This window comes from Poeciliopsis prolifica, unplaced genomic scaffold (genome assembly GCF_027474105.1).
Source record: "Poeciliopsis prolifica strain line A6 unplaced genomic scaffold, Auburn_PproV2 SCAFFOLD111, whole genome shotgun sequence".
Taxonomy (NCBI): domain Eukaryota; kingdom Metazoa; phylum Chordata; class Actinopteri; order Cyprinodontiformes; family Poeciliidae; genus Poeciliopsis; species Poeciliopsis prolifica.
Window position 1 is genome coordinate 284,151 of NW_026562486.1, and position 23,204 is coordinate 307,354.

The window sequence follows — 23,204 nt, forward strand, 5'->3', positions numbered from 1 at the left end:
ATTTTACATTTTAATCAGATGGTCAGAAAGTGACGGATATTGAATTATTAATTACCTTTAGTTCAACAGGCAGTTTGGATCTTCAGGAGTTTAAAACACTGAATCAGAGCGAGCAGCTCTTTGTCCCTCGACACGAGAAACAGGATTTTATCTCATATCATGAGGGAACAGAAACATACAGCTGGACCTGCAGCTGTAGTTCTAATACAGGAGAATATGGTCACATCAGTAGCATTAAATACTGTCAAAATATTTTACAAAGCTTTCACTCCAACTTCTCCACAGTTTGTTTCATCACAGATTTCAACCTGTTTTTGGGAGATTTTGTAAAATTGTAAAATTCGGTGGGAAAAATTGTGTCAGGTTGTTTAAAATTATCTAATTTTAAATTCCCTTTTTCTTTTTTGTATAAAAAAACCTAAATTATATTTTCACCTTTTATTATTTGTTCTTTTGTACTTTAGCTCTAAAATACAAGATGTAGTTATACCTTCTGTCCGCTAGGGGTCAGGACTCAACATGTCTCTACCTGAGCAGCACATCCAGGTGCTGAATGAAGAACATTTAGAAACTTTTCATAAACCTCACCTTTTAGTTTGAAATATCAGTTTTTATTGATTTTATATAAAACTATAATTTTTGTCAGACATTGAATTTTGGATTTTTATTCTCTGGAATCATCAAATCGACAAGAAAGGAAACTATAAAAACATTAAAACTGTTTTCTAATTGTACACGTTACTCAGGATGTTTGTCCTTTTCTCTTTCCGTACTGAATTGTGCAACAATAACAGCCAATCAGAGACGTGATTCCAGGAGCAGTACATGCTCACACCGCTAGGAGGCGGGCTTGATCAGACTTCTGTAGAAAATAATTACATTTATTTAATTGCATTTTTCCAAAAAAAATTTACTTTTAGGGGTATTTTTACGACATTACTTTTTGCTTTTCCTTGAATAATTTTGTTATGAAGTTTCTTTGGGTGAATTTCTGGTTTCTCTACCAGCTGAATAAAAAACAAACAAAAATAACCAAAAATTCACCAAAAGCTGCAGTTTTTGTTGAAGCTGCTTAAGTTTTTATTGAAAGAATCTGATTTTATTTTTTATTATTCCTATGAATTATTGTAATTTTTGTCCTTAAAATACCGAAATTTCCACTTGTTTTAATATTTTTAGTCAGTCTGATCATGTCATTTTTAAATCTTCAGTTTGATCAAGTTCTTCACTCTGCTCTTTCTTGGTCGGCCATTTTTTGCTCGAGTGACAATAAGTTGAAGTCCTGCTGCTCTCTGCGGAGTTTTGGGTCTGTTCATTCACAGTTCAAAGGTGAAGGCAGTGGGAGCCCACCCAGGGGGCGTGGCCAGCGGGAGACTTTGGTTCCAGGAAATCGTAGCAGAGTGAGAGCTCTGTCCGCGTCCCGCCCTGCTCGGTGCTCCAGGTGAGGCGGCTGCTGGACGGACTCAGGAATGCGACCAACCCAGAACATGGACTGAGTGACGCGCGCAGCAGCTGGCCGAGGTTTGATTCTCTGACAGCCCGGCGGACTCTCACTCATCCGGCCAGGTGGAGCGGCTCCACCCGCAGGACCTGCGGCTCGGCTCAGCTCGGCTCGGTTCGGCTCGGTTCGGTTCTGCTGTGGACTCTCTCTCTCCTCAAGATGCCGGCGGACCAGATCAGCGTGACGGACTTTGTTGCGGAGACCAATGAGGACTACAAAGCTCCCACCACGTCCAGCTTCACCACCCGGATGTCCCAGTGCAGGAACACGGTGGGAGCTCTGGAGGAGGTGGGAACACTCAGCAGCTCTCATTGAACCAGCTCCAGGTTTAGTGGTGCTGGTCCGTTTCCTGCTCTGGAAGCAGCTGGTTGGCCCTGCAGGCTGCTGGCCCTGCAGGGGGTCAGTTTGGTGACCCTCTGCTCTGCATGGTTCCACTCGTGTTTTCATGTCTGAAAAGGGGAACAGAAAGCAGAACTTCCTCCTGATGAGGCTGCAGTTGATTCTCAGCATTTTGCAACAGCCTGTCAGTGAAGTTTAGCAACCGATGATGATGATGCTGGTTCTGGTGAGGAAGGTCACAGGATGCTGGTCCAGATCTTTGTTTTCCTGCTGGGATGTCATGTTCTCTCATTTAGACTCTTTCACACAGTTTGTGTTTTTACTACGTAAAGTAAAAATTAATCTTCCAAGAAATTAAAAAAGAGTTTGGTAAAAAGTAAATGATTTAAAAATTACATCAACAGATGAAATATAAAGTTAAATGCAAATTTTGTTTTATTAAAGACAAAAATGACAATAATTCATATCAGAAAACAGCAAAATAAATGAAGCAAAATAATATCAATAGAAAACTTATGAAACTTTAACTGCAGGTGATTCTGATTAAAACATGTTTGTTTTTCATTCAGTGGGTTGAAAATCCAGAAAATTTAATCCAATGAGAGTTTAGATCCTGAATAATAAAAATACTCAAATAAAACTAAAAGTAATTTTAAAAACTAACTGAGTAAATGGTTACTACTCAACTCTGCACTTGGATTATCTGAAAACATTTTGGTTGTGATTCCAGATTATTCAGATTAAATTAGTAGCCAGATATTGAGCTCTGCTTGGCGCTCGGCTCGCCAGAGATTCGTTTTCTCTGTTTTCGGAACCAGAACCAGAACGGAGGTCCACTTTGACATCACCTTGTGTGTTCCTGACTGCAGGAACAACGTCTGAAATGTTTGTCACCTTTTGTTCCTCTGAAGTCCATGAATCTCAGAAACGACGTTGTGACTCTTTCCAGTCTGCAGGTCACTTTGTTTCTCATTTGTTCAGTCGAAGCCATCATGTTCTGTTTCCTCAGATCTTTTGACCTGCTTCGTGTTGACATGCGGGTTCACTTTCATCAGACTCTGGTTCGTTTAGAAAGCCCAGTTCGGTTATGGAGGTGTGAATGTGCAGTCGAACCAACATAGTGAATTCTGGTCCACTTGCAAACCTCAGTCTGGGTTCGTTTGAAGTGAACTCTGGTTCAGTTTGAATGCATATGTGAACGCCTAGCGGACTGGAGCACAGAGCAAGGCATTTTGGGTAAATACGGCCAAAGCAAACCCACTAGCCGAGTGCTGAAAGGAGAAATGCTTTGCTGTCTTTCACCAAGGACAAAAGAGAAATCTGGAAACTCTTGAAAAGGCAACAAATGTTGAAACTTTGATCGCCGATTTAACCAAGTTTATTGGACTATTAGAAGGAGAAAAACTCAAGATGAGACTCAATATTGGGACGGGATGAGATTTTAATATGACATTCAAGAAAACTACAGGTAAACAAACGGTAAATGTTGTAAAGTTTAACATTTACTGTCTGTTTATTGTTTCTATCAGAAGCCGAAATGCTTCAAACCAATTATTTAAGAGTAGTTGTGGCGTCACCAGTCCTCATGTTGACAACTGGCTGAAGCTCATGAGGAGGCAGAGAAATGTTGTGAAGTTTTTGTATTTTGAGCTCTTTGTTGCTCCCTGCAGCCGGTTTCTGCAGCTTGTAGGTATTTTTCTGCTTCGGTCTGCAGCAGGATGACATGGACTGGGACGGTCACTTTGCTTGTTTTTCGCTTCCTTTAGGAGAATCTCTAAAGCTAATTTTAACTGTCTTGGTTTGCTTTTGGATTTTAAGCCTTTAGTACTTCTTTTGTTTGTCTGTTGCAGCGCTGCAGTCCATTTCCCTGAATCATTTTCAGACTCTTTGTGTGTATCTTTGCTGTAGCCATTTTAGGCAACGTGTCGAATCTGAGCAAACCTTTAACGTTGTCTACTTCTGCTTGCAGACACTTTCTCCTCCAGAGAGACAAAAACACCTCAGCCATGACTCATTTTTACCTTTTCTCCCCTGGCCAGTTTGACAAGGTGTTTTATGTTTTGTAGTTTTCATCTTGATTTTGTGTTGTGTGTTTTTACTTTGTTTAAAATCTATAAGAAAATTCACTAGCAGCATTTTCTTTAATGTTATGTTGCTTCTTGCTTGCAGTTCTGTTTCTTTGGATCAGATTTGGGTGAAACTCGTCACCTGCTGCTCGGTGTGTTTTATTTCTCAGAGTTTACTCTCAGTCAGCCGAGTAAAATATGTGTCTTAAAAGGAGGTTTCTTCAGTTTCCTCATTTGTCTAAAAAGAGCTACAACAATGATGGAGGCAGCATGAATGAAGAGAAACCCTCTGTACAGAAAGAAACTGTAAAATGCAAATTTTAAACAAATAAAGAGCAACTGTATGGTCAACATAAATAGATAAAATGACCTTTAACCTTCATGGAGAAGATGCAGTAAATGCTAATGTTTTCAGTTTTGGTGCTGCCAGCATGTTAGCTAATATTTCAAATGTTAATAATTTTTCATGCTGGTGTAATACTCTACAGTCTCAGACCAAACACTCATGGTGTTTCCCAAAATGCTGAAGATCACAGTATATTTAATGACACACAGGCCCAGTTGGTGAAACCAGGCCCAATTACCTTAAAGATCAAAAACAAAGTTTTAAAACCTGTTTTAGAAAACCTGCCATTCGTAAAAGAAGAGGAGATGCCTGTGGTTCTGTGGAGAGACAAAGCAAAGTAAAGCAGCGCATCATCTGCATATGGTATAATAACAGATGATTTGTTGCACATAAAATGTTTAATAAAATCTTTAGGAAAGGAGATAAAATTTAGATTACAGCCCTATTTTACATATTTAAAAGAATGAAAATAGTGAGTTGGCAGTCAGGCTGACAGTGGAGTCACTTTGGTTTCTTTCTGTTTACTCTGCTCTGGGTGTGTTTTGGTGTTTGCAGATCAACACAACTGTTCAAATCAAAGCTCTGTTCATAATATGAATGTTTGCAAAATTCCCGTCACAGAAAGTCCTTGGACGCGTAAAGAAAATCAATTATTAATTATGAAGAAATCCACATCCCCAGGCCCTGAAAGAGTGCCTGGACCTGTTCCCAGTTTGTGATTTATGTATTCTTGCCTGACTGTTCCAAAAAGCCTTCGAGATGTGACACAGTTTCACCTTCGTGAAGCGTTTAGGAACTGAAGGACTCGACTTTCACCAAAACAAACGGCAGGAAGTCTTGGGTCGGTCAGATGTGGGATTCAGACAGAAAGCTGTTCTGTGATGGGAGGTGCAGTAACTTTATATTTGATTCATCAAATATTTCCAATGTTTTCATCAGTCAACAGGCAAATATGAGTGAGTAAAAACCATAGGATCAGGCTTTGTTTTCTCCTGTTGCATGCTGGGATATCTCCACTGAAGGCAGATCAAGTCCCAACATGATGAGTCTCACTTTGTTCCTCCCTTTCTCCAGATTATACGTCTCTCTGCTGAACCTCCCTTGTTTTAATTGTCTTTCTTCTCTTCCATCCATTCTCTGATCTGAGTAACTCCAACTCATCCACGACTCATTCATTTTCAGACGACAGCAGACGCATGGATTTTCCTCTGTGGTGTTTGCGGTTGTGCTTATGTCACCGTTTTGCTCCAACAGGCTGGTGAAGAATCTGGACTGGAAAACAAATGAGAGGATTAGGAAATAAAAGCACAATAATCAGCGTTTTATCCATCAGTCCCTGTTCATCACGACACAACGGAAGAGACTGAAAGTTAAAGTAGTTTTTACATCTCTTTCAACAGAACAAGATCTTTTCTCTTTTTAAATGTTAAGTGAACTCCTCGTCTGTTACTGGTAACTTATGAAGAATTTGCATCTTTTATTTGCATTAGTTTAGTCAAATCAGTGTTGATGTCCTGATTGAAAATGTTTGTAGGTCTTAGTTTAGCTTAGATCAAAGATGTTATATATTGTGATAGAAACATGATCAATATCAATAGATGATGCGTCTGAGAGAATATTCAATCATTTCAATGAACTCCAATCCAGAACCGCACAGCATTCTGGGCAATGTAGGCAAAGGAAGGACTTCAGCCTCTCAGCCTCTCACAGCTAGCTAAGCTAGGCTGGTAGCGCCAACTATCACTCATTCTTCGGTTACCTAGCAACAGCCTGCTGCGCAGCAGCAGTTTCAGGTTTTGTCGCCATTCCTCAGAACAGCTTGAGAAGAAGCCATTTAAAAAAGAAAACATCACCAGTTTGGTGATATTTTAGATGTTTAAAACACAAATCGATCAATAATAATCAATATGAACGGACACAAAACCACGTTAGCGTGATAAATCTTTTGGCCACATCATCCAGCCTAGTTTGATAAGATATCACTGCGATAAGTTTCTGTGGGTTTTCCTTGTATCTTTTGCTTTTAAAATAAAATACCTTTTAACTTATTGATCTTAAACAAATTGATCTGGAGGGATATATAGAAATTAAATACTAGAGCTGAATTCCTTAGTCTGTTGCATTTTATTGCATAAGCTGGAGCATTTTCTGGTCGTCTTTCTGTTCAGGGTTCTGGGTTTCAAAGCTTCAGTTTTCCAGATAAACATGGAGCTTCTGGACTTTCTGCATGTTTCAGGCTGTGAGTCACTGAGCTGTGACTCACAGCTGGAAACCCGACCAAACTCCAGACGAAAGGTGTGCAGTCGGGCCGAGTCATGTGACTAATGCAGTAAAACCAGCAGAACTGATTTCTGCTTCATTCTTATACTTCTTCTTCAAATAGTAATTTTGTCACTTGGCAGCAGCTTGATGTCATGAAACACTTTGTGAAAACAACCAGGTGGATTTTAAAATACAGACTTTGAACATGGAGGGTCAGAATTTGTGTAAAAACAGAAAAGGTTTCCAGAGTTGGGTCGCAGTTACATGTATTTGTGTAACTTTTTGGAAAAAATGTACTTTTCTAACTTTCACTTGAGTAATTTTATTATGAAGTATCGTTACTCTTGAGTAAAACGTTTGAGTAACTTCACCGAAAGAAGATCAAGCTTGTTTTTGTTAGTTTATTCTGAAAGAAAACTTCATCTTCTGTTTGATTTTGTTAATTTGTTACATTCTGCAGCTTTAAATCCGAGTAAGCGGCTGGCGGCCATGCCTCCCCAAACTCAATGTGAACGTGGCTATGCAGCCTTATGTCTTTGAAAAGCAGAAGTGGAGCCTCATGCAAAACCAATAAAAGCAGCAAGTGGTTTCTGGATAGTGAGTCAGTAACAAAGCAGCCATAGTACAGCGGTTAAACGAGCTGACCGAACACGCTGGAGCTCGGCTGGGGTTACTAGGTAACAGGCTATGAGGTTTTTGAAATGGGTCATTTTCCAGGCACCAAAAATATGAACTTATTGCCCAACAGGAGGGAGTTTGTTAAGCAGTTGAGCTCCTTTTAGAAGCAGTAGAGACACAAATGGAAGAACCAAAACATTCAGCATGTGAGTTTTGCATATCTACAGGTTACATTGAGCTATTGTTGCTTTGGGCCCATTCTCCTCTGACCTCTGACCTCTTGTTAAAATCCTCCTTTCCTCTATTCTGATGTCCAGTAAGTCATTAATGCCTCTTGAGGTCTAAATGCATGAAGCTGCTGTCACGTTTGTCTGGTTTGCCCTTTGTGGTGACAAGTGTTCGTATGACTGGACCTAATAAAGGTTTGGTTTGTTGTGCAATTTTCCTGTTGAGTAACATGTGAAAGAACGTCTATTTTTGACCGGCAGCAGCTCAACGGCTTCCTGTTGAGAAAAAGTTTGTGTCATCAGAAGAAATCTGTTGAATTAAAACCTGCATGTTGCAGATATGAGTTTGACTGACTGAGTCTCTGGAGCTGCAGACAAAGTGAACTGAAAAAGCTTCGTGGTCAAAGTGTCGTTGTCTTTACTTGTCAGTTTTATCTTGAACTTCCTCTTTCCTTCTATAGCATCAAGTCGGCTCGTCTTTGCTGACAGACAAACTAATTAAGACCCACAGCATCAAAACTAGAAGCAGGAATTACAGATTTAGCTTCGCTGCTTTGACATTTGTGGTGAATTTGCTGAAATTTTCTGCTGATCTTTCAGTATTTTTTAATTTTTTAGCTTTTTTTTTATTTTCCTGGATTTTCACCATTTTGTGTCTTGTGTTCATCAGTTTTCTCCACCTTGCATTGATATTTTTCTATCTCTGCTGTTTTGGCCTGTTGGACTTTTGCAACGTAGCAGAACCGTTTGTCACTGTGTTTGAAGCTACACTGTAAAAAATTAACAGCAATTTCGGTTATTTGGCCAAATTAAGAGAGAAAAATCGGGGTTCATTTTTAGTCATATTTTAACTTCTACGCTAAATATTTAGCTTGTAACATTTAGTTTAGATCTTAAGCTAAACATTTAGTTAGAATCTAAATATTTATCTTCAAACTAAATATTTTGTAACAAGCCAACCGGAAGTTAAGTTGCATATCAGCTAAATATTTAAAGCTAACTAAATATTTAGTTTGTAAACTGTGACATTTATAAATGAATATATAACACAGGACTGAAAAATGAACCTGCTTTTTTCTCTCAGGCTAAATAACCCAAATCTGTTGTAAAGATTTAACTGTGTAACTTCACTTTGGACCAAAACCAGACCATGAGAATTTTATTGGGCTCTTTTTGTATGAGACTTCAGCGCCGCCGGGTTTTTTGCTGTGATCTTGTTTGTTTGTGTCATTCGGTCTGACCCACGTTGACCTTTGACCCGTTGTGTTTTCTGCAGGCTCTGGACCTGGACAGATCCTTCCTGTCTAAGATCAAGAAGTCGGTGAAGGCCATCAACCACTCCGGCCTCGGTGAGTCAACTTTCCTCTTTTAGCACATTAACATGGATGAAAGATGGTTGAACTTCATCCTTCTCCCCTCTTCAGGTATTTAGGGTGAAAGGTCAGGTTTTATTTGAGCCATCAAGACGCTAATCATCTGCATTTAGAGGCGTTTCCTTTATTTTTATTCTTCTGAGGAAGTTCTGTTTTCTGAAAGATAAAATTTCTTCTGGTTTCCATTTTATTGACTCAGCAGGAAATGAAACGGCTTCATTAAAAACCTAAATATGTCAATTTGATGCCATTGAGGCTTTTTTTATTTTTCAATTAAAACTTAAAGCCTTGACTTTGTTAAATTTTCATTTGGAATTGTTTTTCTTGTTAAATTTAATAATTAATATAAAAATGTTTCATTGAAATAAACTTATTATTATTACTATCAGGATTTCTGCATTTATTTTATTGATTTATTTCCCTTTAGAAATATTGTTTCTTTGTGCCAGGAATGTTTTTAAATCAATAGTTTTTATCATTTATAAAAATTATTTAATTTATGTTTATTTATTTATTCGCCTCTTGGACTGACATTATTTATTTGTGACAAAATATTTGAAAATCCATGTTATGGATTATTGATCTATTTATTGGCATTTTGCATCAGTTGAAGCCTCTGAGTTTTCTGGCTGCTGTTTGAGCTTGGGGTGCGTTTGGTTCGTCTGCAGCCGGATGCTGGGCGGGTGGGTCTGACTTCAGGCAGGTGGAGTCTCAGCTCCCAGCATTCCTGTCATACTGGTTCCTGTTGCAGCACGCAGACCCTCTGATGCAGGGAGGAAGGAATCCCATACACACACACACACACACACACACACACACACACACACACACACACACACACACACAGCGGGAGTCCAGCGCAGCACCAAACTCGCTGCCTCAACATGTTTCTGTCGGAGAAACGGCAGCAGCTTCAGGTCTTTCATGATCTGTTCGGATGTCTGAAGTTTATTTTTAGGTTTTTGTGTTGATGTTTGGCTCTGGGTTCATGCACGGCCAGAACGCTGCTTTAGTCCAAATTCAAGAACAGTAAACATTTGTTGGTCAAAGCACCAAAATAACTAACTTTTATTTTCCATAAGGGCGTTTTTATTCCAGATAAAATAACTTGTCTTTTTGTTTTTTCTTTAATTTTAGTAAATCAAACCACATGAATCCACTGATATTTACTCAAAAGTGGATTTAATGCAGCTAATCTAATGTTTGATTAATTGAATAAACTGAAGTTGTTCTTATTGCTGAGAATAGACGTTTTAATTTTTAGCTCAGACTTGATGACTAACTGAAATATTTAATGTTTTGTTTATTTTTGAGCTTGTTAAAAAACTTCACAACATATTTTGTGATTTTTTTAAATTATATTTTAAATGTGTGCCGGAGAACTGTGGTTGTCCAGAAGCGAAACGTGGGGACGATGTTTTATCGTATCGTGTTCTCGATGTTATTAAACCAGGGTTGAATCTGTTCCTTTGCTCATGTTTATGAAAGTAACATGTTTGTCTAAAGTACGTTAGAAGGTGGAGTTATTCTACTTCAGCTTCTGTTATTAGAACTGGAAACTGAAGGTCAGGCCTGAAATCTGGGTGTGGTGATGAACTCTGACCTGGACATTCAGTAACACATAAAGACGGATACAAAGCCGGCCTTCCATCACCTGAAGACTCACGTCTAGAGAAACTGGTCAACACTTTTATCTTTAGTCACATTCTTCACTGCAGCTGCAGGTCAGAGAATAAACTTAAAAGATATTTCAGTGAGTTTTTATAAACCACTGAATGTTTTAGCACCACATTAAAGATCTGCTGCTGTTGTATCAACCTGCCAGACCCTCAGGTTCTGGTTCTGGTTCTGCTCTGCATCCTCAGAACATTTCTGTTTCTGTATTTTGCCGCTGTAAGCTGATATTCCTGACGTTCCTGGGTCACAGGTCATGTAGAGAACGAGGAGCAGTACGTCCAATCCCTGGAGAAGTTCGCAGGAAACTTCCTGAACGACATGGAAGGCGAACTCGGCGCCGCCTTCCTGAAGTTCGCCGTGTTCACCAAAGAGTTGGCGGCTCTGCTAAAGAACCTGGTGAGGATGCTTGTTTTCTCCAGAGGATAAATTTGGTCTCTAGTTTTACAACTTGAAAAGGTTTTTGACGAGTTTGTGTTTTTGCAGCTGCAGAACATGAACAACATCATCACATTTCCTCTGGACAGTCTGCTGAAAGGAGACCTGAAAGGAGTGAAAGGGGTTTGTGTTTCAGTTTCACACCGGCTCACTAAATCTGAACTGCTTCGTGTTTCCACACAGACACTTGACGGTTTTCTTATTTTCATTGCATTACTTAATGTTCTTGTGCAAAACAATCTGCATGTGGTTTTTTCAGGAAGAAAAGTTTGTGGCTTTTTAAATTTCTTTTTAACATTTTTTGTGTTTGTTGTGGTTGCAGAATTTTTTTTACATTTGTTTTTGGAGTTTGCATTATTCATGTGTTTTCTGTGCCTTTGCATCCACTGGCCAGATTCCTGATCCTTGATTGATGTTAAAAAACTAAGAAGAGTTTCAGGTGTTATTTCCTCACATTTTTTGCTAATTTATTTTAGAAATTAAAAGTTCTCCATCTCTGGTTTTTAAGTTCTGCTGCAGTCTCCTCTAAATCCAGTTCAGTTTTCCATTATATTTGTTAAATGATGTTTTTTTCCACATTTGGTCTCAACTTGTCTTCTGTGAATTGTACTTTTACATAAAACCATGATTTATAGCACTAAATTCCCCTTATCTTGTGTTTCCACTCCTAGTTTAATCAAAATTATTCTTGGCAGTAAACTTTCTTTGTATTTTGCCTCTGATCTAATGAATCTAAAGTCTCTGTAACCCTTCAGTGCAGCCTGTGGACGAGTCTTTCTTCACTAAACATGAACTCATGTGATGATAAGGAAATATTTCCAGAGTGACTCGATGGTCAAGGTTCAACCTGGAGCTGTTTGCTGCTTTAAGCGTCATCTGCTGAGAATTTATGACGTCTCTGTTTGGTTCCTTTCAGGACCTGAAAAAGTCATTTGATAAATCCTGGAAGGATTACGAAACAAAACTGTAAGAATATAAACATTACCGTCAGATCGTCCAGATTAGTTCTATTTAATTATTCTTTCTAACGTCTCACTGTAACCCGTTGCAGAGCAAAGATTGAGAAGGAGAAGCGGGAACACGCCAAGCAGCATGGCATGATCCGGGCCGAGATCAGTGGAGGAGAAATTGCAGAAGAAATGGAGAAAGAAAGACGGATTTTCCAGCTGCAGATGTGTGAGGTGAGAGTCTTCACTGCTGAGCTGAACCTTCAGGATCCTCTGATCCGCCGGTGATGAGCTGCTGGGCGGTTCTTATGACGAACCAACTGGACATACGGAGCTACTCACCGGTCCAAATCATCCCTAATTTCTTGGTTATTTATTGCAGTAAAATGATCTTTATCTATAGTTTTTCACGCTTTCCGAATGACTTGCAGTGATTTCTTAAAATTTAATGCTTTGTTTTTAAAAGAAGTATGGAACACCATTCTGTCCATACATAACAGAAAACTGAAAATGGCTATTTTAATGTAATGTTTATTTCCAGAAAGGAGATTATTGAAGAACATTTAACTGAGACCCGAAGTTCAGGGTCCAGTGATCAGGTCCTGTTAGACTCCTGCTGGACTTTCTAGTTTCAGAGACTTTTCTGTTTGGTGTCTTTGGTCACCAGGTTTGTGACGCTTCACATCCTCTTTCCGCATTCGCCTCGGTTTTCTGGTCGCTGTTCTCTGAAGCAAGAAAAAACGTTTCTCTGGTCTTTAAACAGAAAAACTAAACCATCCTCGTTGGTTTCTTCTTCTTCAAACTAAAATAAAAAACATTTTAATGTTATTTATCAAGTTTGTACCCAGCACTGCCCCCTATAGGTCATATATGAAACAACACAATGAGCTCCCATTGTCTTCTGTTGTATGAAATATTATTTTAAAGGTGCCTTTTGTTCACTTAGTGCTTTTATGGATATTAAATTTAACTTCTCAGAGCATTTAGAGCCTGTCAGACATTTTCTACTGAGCAGAACCAAGTGGACGGTTTTCCTGTAGCAGAACTACGAGTCATTCTGAGCTCGGTTTGTCTAACCACTTCAGAGATCAGCTCTTTTCACGTCTAAACCGGCTCGCTGAAAGGAGGAAGTCGGGTTTTTAAAAGTATTTTATTCCATGATATCAGTAATGTGCAGCCAGCTCGTTTATGACGTTTCCTGATCTCTGCTCTGTCGCTGCAGTACCTGCTGAAGGTCAACGAGATCAAGCAGAAGAAAGGCGTCGACTTCCTCCAGAACCTCATCAAGTACTTCCACGCTCAGTGCAAGTAAGAAAACCTGAAAAATGACAAAAAAAATAACGTAATAGTTTAAAACCTTTTAGTTTCTTTGCAAAAGTCAAAGAGATAAATTTATCTTAAAATAAATTTTCCTCTGCTTCTCATGAACAAAATCATGTTTACCAGGGTTGTTTAGCCTTAGCTTTTAAAATATGTTTACTAATTTTTTAGTTATTTGTATAATATTTTTTGGCTTTTTATTAGTTATAGTGGTTGTTAATTACTTGGTGCAGAAATCAAAGGTCTAATTATTATAATTTACATCAGTTGGTTAACAGAAAAATAAAAAGTGTCTCCAGTTGTTGAACAATCTGCTGACTCTGCTGTTTTCTCCCAACTTTTGCTGTCGTCAATTTGTGGACAAGCGTAAGTGTCGCCAGAAGGAAAATGCTTTAATTTTCCAACAACCCATTAATTATCATTTTTATTATTTCAGTTAACAAAAATGGTTTCTCCGTTTCGATGTCATTTTGTTAGTTTTATTTAACTATAATAACTTCAATATGCACATTTTGCAGTTTTTTTCAGGACGGACTGAAAACTGTGGAGAATCTGAAACCAGCCGTGGAGAAGATAGGCACAGAGCTGACCACGGTGAGGAATCACGGCTTCTGATGCGTGTTGAAGCTTTCTGTGACTTCAGTTAAACGGTTTCTGTTCATTTCAGATCAAACAGACTCAGGATGGAGAGAGGAAGCAGCTGAGTCAGCTCCGAGACGTCCTGAAGGCGTCGCTGCACTCCGAGCAAAAGGAGGTGGAAACATCTTTATTGCATTATTACAATTTTCTCTGTTTTTTGCTTTTTTATCTCACATTGATTGAGATCACAAAACAGTGACAAGAACCCTAAACAAAGTAAATAGTGATTAACATTCATTACTGTTAGACCCGTAGAAGCAAGAAAAACTTAACAGATCTTTTCTGACACCATGAAGTGGCTAGAAGATCTCAAAAAGCGACTCATCGTGACCTGATCTAAACAAGTTCAAGAACAAACAGATTATTTTCCACCTGCTAATTCACTGGATTCAGTTTCAATGGAAACTAAATTGTAACATTTGCTGTGGTTCTTTCTCACTGCACTGAAATAATCCAGACAAATGAAAAAATCTCTTCCTCTCCTCACCTGTAGGGGCGCTGCACCCAGAACGACACAAAAACCTCTGAAGAAGACACTGAGCGCAACTTCTCTCAACACAACATGCAAACAGAATATATTGGCGTCAGATTTTAGTGGATTTCTCTTTTGTCTCACTTACTTTGCTAGGCTAATGTTAGACTAATGCCATGCTAACGTTAGGCTAATGATACGCTAACGTTAGGCTAATGCTACGCTAACGTTAGAATAATGCTATGCTAACGTTAGGATAATGCTAGGCTAACGTTAGGATAATGCTAGGCTAATGCATTTGTTTTGGTTGAATTTGCCCAAACATTTGTGTTATTTTTCTTGTGTTAAACTTTTTTTGGTGCCCCGAATGATTTCAGTGAGACAGAAAAGCAAAAACAGAAGACATTTTCAGGCAGTTTTTGTTTTAAGGAGTAGTTGATGATGATGATGATGATGATGATGATGATGATGATGATGATGATGATGATGATGATGATGAAGTTGTGCTTGAACCTCAGGATCTTCAGGCGAAGCAGAGCGTCGGTTACAACCTCCATCAGCTTCAAGGAAACAAAGCTCACGGCACCAAATACTCTGGATTCCTCTACAAGAAAAGTGAGGGGTGAGTGAACTTCAACTCCCAGAATCCAACAGGAAACAATGGCGGCTGGAGCAGCTTACTAGGACCTGGCTGCATCTTTCACATTTTACATTTTTCTTTGTTTCAGGCAGAAGTGATTCCACATTTTGTCACCTTGCAACCAGAATATTTTAGTTGTTTGTTTTAGGATTTTCTGAACATATAGCAGAGCATTATTGAGGGAAGAAAATTTATTTAAAACATTTTATAATTAAAACTGAAAAAAGTAAAAGGGAGTTCCGTTTTTCTTTTAAATATATTTATCAATCACTTCCACTTCATCTCCAAAAATTGAGGGTTTGTTTCCCTGCAACGTGTCACTTTTGTTGCTTTTGGAGTTCTGAATGTTCTGATCTCAGGAAGATTGATCTGATTTTTATTTGCATTTAGCATCTAAATAGCAGCTGAAACTCTCTAATGTTTGGTCTGAAGGTTGGTTTTGCCTCCTCAGGTTGAGAAAGGTGTGGCAGAAGAGAAAATGCTCCGTTGATAAAGGCTTACTGACCATCTCCCACGGCACGGTGAGACCTCCGAATCCTCTCCTCTCATTGGTTGTCCTGCATGAAAAGCTCCCGCCCTCAGCCTGCATGTCCAATCAGAAGGCTCCCCCTGGGTTATCAATATCAACATTTTTTATTTGGGTTTATATTTATTATTCCTTTTTCGTCTTCCTCCTTTTATTTTGAAGTGTTTACATGAGGAGTCAAGGGGCCAATCAGGACAGAGCAAGCGGAAAAGGAGGCGAAAAAGGAGCAGAAGAAAAAGCATAAAGAAATGGATAAAAGAGAGCAGGGTGGGAAAGCTTTGGACTTAAATCCAACACAAATTAGAGGCGTTTGGGGGGAGGACTGAGTCTGGGTCTCTGCGCTGCAGTTTATCCTGGTATTTTATCCTTTTCAATAAAGAAAAGGCTGATCAGAAAAAGGAAAACAGCTTTTTATTTTTCAGTATATATTTCACTGCGTTCAGTGGCGGCTGCGCTGCGTTCAGTGGCGGCTGCTCCCAGCGTTTATTACAGCTTCAGTGTGTAAAGCTGAAGGTCATTGAAACTGAACATTCCAAGTGTCTTTATAAAAACGTTTGCACTGATTTTGATAGTTTAGTAAATGCTCCACCATATTCAGTTTGTTTCTTCTCTCTGTGTTCAAAAGCCCAACAAATCTCCAGCCAAACTCAACCTGCTCACCTGCCAGGTGAAGATGAATCCCGACGAGAAGAAGAGCTTCGACCTGTTCTCCCGTACGCAGCAGACCCGATCCGTCCTCACATCGGACCAACACGGTTTCCATGTCTTCATCCCTTTGCTCCTCTCTTGCAGACGACAGAACGTACCACTTCCAGGCCGAAGACGAGGCGGACTGTCAGGTGTAAGTTTCCGCTCCAGAGTCTGTTGTCGGCGGCCATGTTGCTGTTGGTTCTGACGGCAACCTGTGTGTTTCAGCTGGGTGTCGGTGCTGCAGAACAGCAAGGAGGAGGCTCTGAACATGGCCTTCAAAGGCGACCAGAACGAAGGGGAGAACAACATCGTGCAGGAGCTGACCAAGGCCATCGTGGGGGAGGTGAAGCGGATGAACGGGAACGACAGCTGCTGCGACTGCGGCGCTCCTAGTGGGTCTTTGCACCATTCGGTTATATTTACCTCGGATAAACTCTTATTACATGTTGCAGCAACAAACTGCTAGCCAACAATGACTAGCACTGGTCTAAATCTATGAAAGAAAAATGGACGCGGTGCCTTTCCACCAACTGTCAACACTAGACAACTAGGACAAAAAGTCAGGAAAAAGGTTTAGCTGACAAAAAAGCCAGGGACAGGGAAGTCGTTCAGTTATGCTAGCTTGACTATGACATTCTTAACATGTAGATGTGCTGTGGAACGTATTATGTTTGGGTTCAATTAAAATAAAGCTTCCTGTTAGAAAATACTTTTCTATTGTTCTGATGTGATCATTTTTATCCCCGGTTCGCTGTAATGAACTTAACATATGTAATTCTGTGTGGCATGGATCATAAGACAAATTAGTTTAACTTTTTTAATTGAATTACTAAAATAAATTAACTTTTCCGTTGTTTTCTTTGACACAGAAACCCTGTAAAGTAACTAAAGCAATGAAACGATGAACTGAACTCTGGATCCGTCATGTTTTCATGATCCCTCCTCATCCTGACTGCAGGTCCAACGTGGCTCTCCACCAACCTGGGCGTCCTGATCTGCATCGAGTGTTCAGGGATCCACCGGGAGATGGGCGTCCATTACTCCCGGATCCAGAGTCTGGAGCTGGACGTTTTGGGGACGTCTGAGCTGCTGGTGAGTCCAGCTCAGTGTTGCTGCTTCAACTCAATTCAAGGCAAAGTTTTGCTTTTTGAAGATTTCATTTTCAGAAAATCTACTTTTTTGGTTTCCGTAGTTCAGAGTGGCCGAAGACGGCCATCTTGTTTTGATAAGTTTGTTAGATTATTTATTTTGTTTTGTCATAATTTCAGAGTCTTTGGTATGTTTAAGGCAAAGCTAAACATACCTGAAACACAGTGACAGCTGTTCAATGAACAGAGAAAATGGTCCAGCTGTTTGTTTCCAGGTTGTTTGTCAAACAAAAGAGGCAAATGTATCAGGAATTAAATATTTACAGCACACAGAGAACATTTAGTTCTAAAAAAGGAAACTGGAGAAAAGAAGAAGTTTCATGGCTGAAAATGACAGAACCTGAAAATCCTGTTTTCAGCAGCAGATGATCAGCTGATCCAGTTGCAGACGGTTCTGGTCACAGCTGATCATCTTCTGCTCTGTTTTAGCTGGCAAAGAATGTGGGAAATGCCAACTTCAACGACATCATGGAGGCGGATCTGGAGGGCGTGACCAAACCGGACCCAAAGAGTGACATGTAGGTTCTGCTGGTGATGTTCTGCCGAGAAGCTGCAGGATCTGAACGCCGTCTGCGGGTTTTTCCAGGCAAATGAGGAAGGACTACATCACGGCGAAGTACACGGAGAAACGCTTCGCCCTGAAGTTCAGCGCCGACGCCGAGTCCAGGCTGAAGGCGATGTACGAGGCCGTCCGGAAACGGGACATCCTGTCGCTCATCCAGGTCTACGCCGAGGGCGTGGACCTGATGGAGGCGTTCCCGCAGCCCGACGAACACGTACGAACACACACCACCACTAGGGGGCAGGCCGTCTTCACAACACGCCACTGTGTAGCCAGACTGACACACAGCTGTTCTCTGAACTGGAAGTGATCCGCGCCATCTTAGTAGGCAACGCATAGCAGGCTAACAAACACAAACTATGTAGACCAATGGGGGAAAGAATGATACAAAATGGCTGCTGTTGGGATTGAGCAGTTTGAGGCGGAGAAAGAAAATATGCCAGACGATGTGGACAAGCTGCCTCCAGCCTTGTTCTACCAGATAGTTCACTACCTAATGAACAGGAAGAGCTTATACTCCTCTGCGTTGGCTAGCAGATAGAAGCTACATTGGCTAAGCTAGTTTTGCTAATTCAGCAGTAAGTACTGCAGTAAATACCAGTAAATACCAGTGAATACCAGTGATATTTAACTTATTCCACAGATGTTGGTAGAGTCCTCAAAAATTGTGACTCTGTGTTTCACTGCTGCGTTTGTGTCCGTCAGGAAAACGGAGAGACGGTGCTCCACCTGGCCGTCAGAGTGGTGGACAGAAACTCTCTGCACATCGTCGACTTCCTCGCTCAGAACAGGTAACGGCTGGCCGCCTAACGGACCCTCTCGGCTGCTTCTGTGACCTCTGACCTCTCTGACTGTGTTTCAGTGGCAACCTGGACAAGCAGACGGCCAGAGGAAGCACAGCGCTGCACTACTGCTGCCTGACGGGCAACAGCGAGTGTCTGAAGCTGCTGCTGAGGGGGAAAGCTACAGTTTCCATCAGTAAGACTCAAACGGCTCATTTTACTGGGAACCAGTAAAACGACTTCTGCTTATGGAAATATGGCAGAATCAGCTTTAGGAGTCGGTTCGGTTTCACAAACTTTGCAGCTTCAGGTTTGGAGCTGAGAGGCATCATTGGTTGCTCTAATCAGTTGGCTAAATAAAGAGACAGATGCTCCAACATAATGCATCACTTTGCTTCAAAATGTCCAAACTTTCTTGAAAACAGGAGCAAAAAGAAGCTGAAAACCAGCAACTCCCTCACAATGTGATAATCAGCAAATTAGAGAAACTGCAAATGTTTTCTTTGCACATGAAAATAATCATTTGCTATTAAAATCATTTTAATCATAATGGAAAATGGATTTAAAAAAGCACAAAAAATGCATAAAATTCCTTTAAATTCCTATGTTTATTTTAAAAGTTTTGTTTCATAAATGCTTTTTCTGGTGTTAAAATCTAAATGAAAAGTCATTTTCTGATTAATTTTGACAGAAGGAATCAAGTCTGCAACAAGACAGTCAGTACCAGCGCGAATCTTTCACAATTTCAGAAACCCTGAAAAGTCACACAAAACCGTTTTTCACTGGAGTTCATGTCTTTTTTTAAACCGAGGAATCAAAGCTGCTTGTTGTTGATGTTTCCTGTCAGAATGAACCAAAATACTGATTTTGTCTCTGCAGCAAACGAAGCAGGAGAAACGCCTCTAGACATCGCGAAACGCCTGGGACACTCTCAGTGCAAAGAGCTGGTGAGCTTCTAGAGGTTACAATAATTGTTTTTCTGGTTCCCAAAGGTCGACTCAGGATCCGTACTGGGAATCCAGCCTGGTGCTGGGAATCCAGCCTGGTGCTGGGAATCCAGCCTGGTGCTGGGAATCCAGCCTGGTGTGTTTCTGGTTTACAGCTATGACAGCAAATCAAAAACCAGATCACATCCCCTACAAACTCAAACTTCAAGTTTCTCAGTTAAAAATTATCTGAAATTAATAAATTTTTCCTGTGAAATTTATCTGTGAAACTTATTCAGATTTTCCAAATATCAGATCTGCCTTTGTCTTATTTTTATGCTGATTTTTTTGGAGCATTCTGGGTAATCTACGTCTCGTCATGCTTCCTCTTCCAGCTGACTGAGGCTCAGACCGGGAAGTTTAACGTCCATGTTCACGTCGAGTACGAGTGGCGCCTCCAACACGAGGAGCTGGACGAGAGCGAGGACGAGTTAGAGGACAAGGTCGGCCATTTTACCACGCCGACGGAGTCTCCTGTCTGGGATTCAGGATGTTAACACCCTTTGGGATTTGTTTGCAGCCCATCCTGAAAGCGCCGCGCCGTGAAGACCGTCCGGTCAGCTGCATCGTTCCCGGCGCCATGCAGTCCAACCTGGCGGCGTTGGCGCACGACATCGCTTTCAAAGCCAAGCAAAGGCCTCCCATCCCAAGCTCTATGATCAGCAATGAGACGTACGGCACCATGATGGAGGGGGCCCTGCCGCCGCCGGGGCCGACCCCCCCGCTGCCTCCCAGAGGTCCGAACCGAGGACCGGGCGTCGGTAAACCGGCTGCAGTAGAAACAGTCGGAAGGCAGCGTTCATCCTCTGACCCGTCTAACCCTCCGAACTCTGATTCAAACTCCTCCATGTATGGTGAGCGTCTCGCCGGTTTTGTTCTTTGATTCAAGTAAATGAAGAGAAATTTGACCTGTTCGTGTTCCTCTCCCAGTGCTCCCAGCTGTCCCTCCTCCAGCTCCTCCTTCAGTTAGGAGATCCAGCAGGTTCGATGCAACAAACGCGTCAGCCAAAAACACGCCGCTGCCTCCTATACCTCCTCCACCAGCTGGACGTCCGCCGGGACCACCGCTCACATCGCCGCCCCACTACAAACCTCAACCTCCGACCCCGCCGCTGGACAGGCTCCAGCCCAGCAGACCTCCAGGAACCGCAACACCCAAGTACGAGATAAGATTCACCATTTGGTTCTAGTTTAAACAAACCGGAAGTTGATATGGCATTGATCAGGGAATAAATTGACTTGAACATGTGAATAAAAGACTTAAGACTTGAATTGGTCTAAAAGAAGAAAGATGCTCCTTGAAGTTGTCTCTCAAACACCTGAGCGTTGCCTTGGAAGTTCCCTGAAAGACGAAAGACGTTACTGGAGAGACGCCACTTACGTTGACCCAATCTCATCAGATTGGGCTTAAATGTAAAGACTGAAAGTGTTGTAAGTTTGACTTTATTTTTGTTGGTTTCAGGTTAGAGAAGCAGGCTCCTGAAAGACCTCCAATCAGAACTGCATCTGTGAACAAACCAGGTAAAGAAAACCCTCTTTGCTCTTCATTTAGACCAGCAGCCTTGGAGTTACCAGGTCAGGAGTCCAGACCCCCTGGGGTATGGATTCACTCAGAAGGGTCTGCTTTGGCGAATCATTGGTAAAGCATTGGGTCTACCCATTGGCATTGGACCCAATACCAATCAGGCATTGGGTCTACTCCAATTCCTCATTTTGGACACATTGTGTGTCATAAGACGGTCTAATAAACAGGCGAACCTATAAATTGTGCAGTCAGTGTACCTCCTGTAGCGTTAGAGGTTTCTGTGGCATTTAGCTAATCTTTATTAGCTATTAATTCACCAACAACCTTCTCCTTTTAGGTATCAGGACTCCTGCAAGTCCGGCTCCTCCTACACCGAAACCCAGAACCGCCGTCTCTGTGAGTCCTCAGACCTTCCAGATGTGAAATCATTTGTGGTGTTTGAAGCTGAGTGTGAACTTTGTCTCTGTGGTTCTGCAGAAGCCAAAGCCACAGAGGGTGAAGGCCATCTATGACTGCTTTGCTGACAATCCAGACGAGCTGACATTCAACGAAGGGGAGGTGATTGTGGTGGAGGGGGAGGAGGACCACGAGTGGTGGGTGAGTGTCTGTGACCTCAGGAAAGGAAGAATGTGGATCAGGTTGATAAAATGAGAATCCTGCATGGCTCTAATGTCACCTGTAAAATGTGTAAATCCCTTAACACATTCAATGTATGAAATTACTTTTTAGATGCAATGCTCTTGTTTTAGCTTAGTTAAAATCACCAAAATAATTTAGATTAGCTAAATAACAGAAAACTTGAGAACCTTTTTTAGAAATGTTTCCTTGATTTCAGAAGTCTGATACATTTGGTCAGTATCAGAGATAACTTTCTCTTAAAATGTCTGAATTGTGTCGTTTTATTCAGTGCATGTAAATATTTGGTTTCAACCAGAGCAGGAATATGGCAAATATTTGATGCATAAACTAAAAAGAGATTTGCTAAGAACTGAGCCTGGGGGTACGCCATGATTCATTTTTCTGAACTATTTCTTTCTACTTTTAACATATTTTAAGGTTTACAAGCAGTGTTTTTTAAGTCTACTCTCTATTATCTATTTTCTCTTGCTGGTTTTGCTTTTTTTGTGATTTCCTAATGATGTTTCTGTAACCGGCGTTTGCTTTGTGTTTCAGATCGGTCACATTGAAGGAGAACCGGACAGAAAGGGAGCGTTTCCTATCACCTTTGTTCACTTTATCACTGAGTGATCAGTCAAGTAAAGAGTTCACATTCTCCACCGGAGGTCCAACTGGACGAAACCAGTCAAAAACTCAAACTGGATCATAAACGACCCTCTGGCTTCGTGTCGGACCTGATGTGTAATATCTGGAAAGGTTTACCTTACCCAACGTGCTGAACACTGCAGGACAATTGTTTGCATCTTTAAATTATGTTTGTGCCTTGTTTTTACATTTAAAAATGTATTTTTAAAGAGTCCTGGGAATATTTTTGAAAATGTTTAAAGTTGTGGAGCTTCAGCATGGAGGCAGACAGACGGCAGGAGCGCTGCGTCGACACGAATGTTCACTGTAAATATGGAGACTTGGGCGCATTATGTCTGCTAATATGCAACACATCTGCAGATAATCCAACAATCAAGAGTTCAGAAAATATAACTGTTGATGCTCATTAGAGCTAAATACCAATAGAAACACAAGTCTCCCTGTGGGTTGGAGAATTTTTATCAGCTCCAGGTAAAACGTTTTGGTTCATTGCTCCATAATGCAAACATTAAGGTGCCATTCATTGGTTAACGATTCGCTGGTTCTGTTCGATGGTTGGAAGACGATCTCACACAGACCGACGAAATGACTCTTCTTCAACAAAGTCGATCCGTATCTTAATGCTTCAGGTCAAAAAGTGGAAAAGATGTAAAATATTTCAACATTTTCTCGACAGAAAAACCAGCAGTGAGATTCAACAATAGGGTCAAGAGGGTAAAACGGGAAACGGCTGTTAGATTTTGTTGTTTTCTCTCTTCAATAAAGACACTTTGATGTAACTGGAGATTCTGTTCTGTTTTGTTTTTACTACATAATATTCTGCTACATTGTTGGTGAATTTCCTTCTCATGAAAACACAT

At 40.8% G+C, this 23,204-nt stretch overlaps 1 protein-coding gene and 1 long non-coding RNA gene across 2 annotated transcripts; one reads left to right on the forward strand and one right to left on the reverse strand.

Annotated features, from left to right (window-relative positions):
* The first annotated feature begins 1,378 nt into the window (after positions 1-1,378).
* On the forward strand, positions 1,379-23,128 carry asap2b (ArfGAP with SH3 domain, ankyrin repeat and PH domain 2b). Its single transcript, XM_055023936.1, has 27 exons — positions 1,379-1,789; positions 8,636-8,708; positions 10,660-10,805; positions 10,893-10,967; positions 11,761-11,810; positions 11,896-12,025; positions 13,014-13,099; positions 13,630-13,705; positions 13,779-13,865; positions 14,741-14,844; positions 15,314-15,383; positions 16,014-16,101; positions 16,181-16,229; positions 16,304-16,470; positions 17,037-17,170; positions 17,656-17,744; positions 17,813-18,002; positions 18,494-18,579; positions 18,651-18,766; positions 19,450-19,517; positions 19,892-19,999; positions 20,077-20,410; positions 20,487-20,715; positions 21,019-21,077; positions 21,419-21,477; positions 21,559-21,678; positions 22,255-23,128. Exons 1-27 carry the CDS (start codon positions 1,661-1,663, stop codon positions 22,327-22,329), a joined length of 2,997 nt encoding a protein of 998 aa, XP_054879911.1. The 5' UTR covers positions 1,379-1,660; the 3' UTR covers positions 22,330-23,128.
* LOC129354484 (uncharacterized) lies at positions 13,003-16,252 on the reverse strand. The gene is made up of 3 exons (XR_008605154.1): positions 16,049-16,252; positions 14,736-14,826; positions 13,003-13,109 (listed from the first exon to the last, which is right to left on the reverse strand). It is a non-coding gene; the product is annotated as an uncharacterized LOC129354484 (long non-coding RNA).
* Positions 23,129-23,204: the final 76 nt, after the last annotated feature.

Coding starts and splice junctions, on each gene's coding strand:
- asap2b (XM_055023936.1), top strand. CDS start 1,661: ATGCCGGCGGACCAGATCAGCGTGACGGACTTTGTTGCGGAGACCAAT. Junction 14,845..15,313: donor CTCTACAAGAAAAGTGAGGG/GTGAGTGAACTT, acceptor TTGCCTCCTCAG/GTTGAGAAAGGTGTGGCAGA. Junction 17,171..17,655: donor TGGGGACGTCTGAGCTGCTG/GTGAGTCCAGCT, acceptor GCTCTGTTTTAG/CTGGCAAAGAATGTGGGAAA.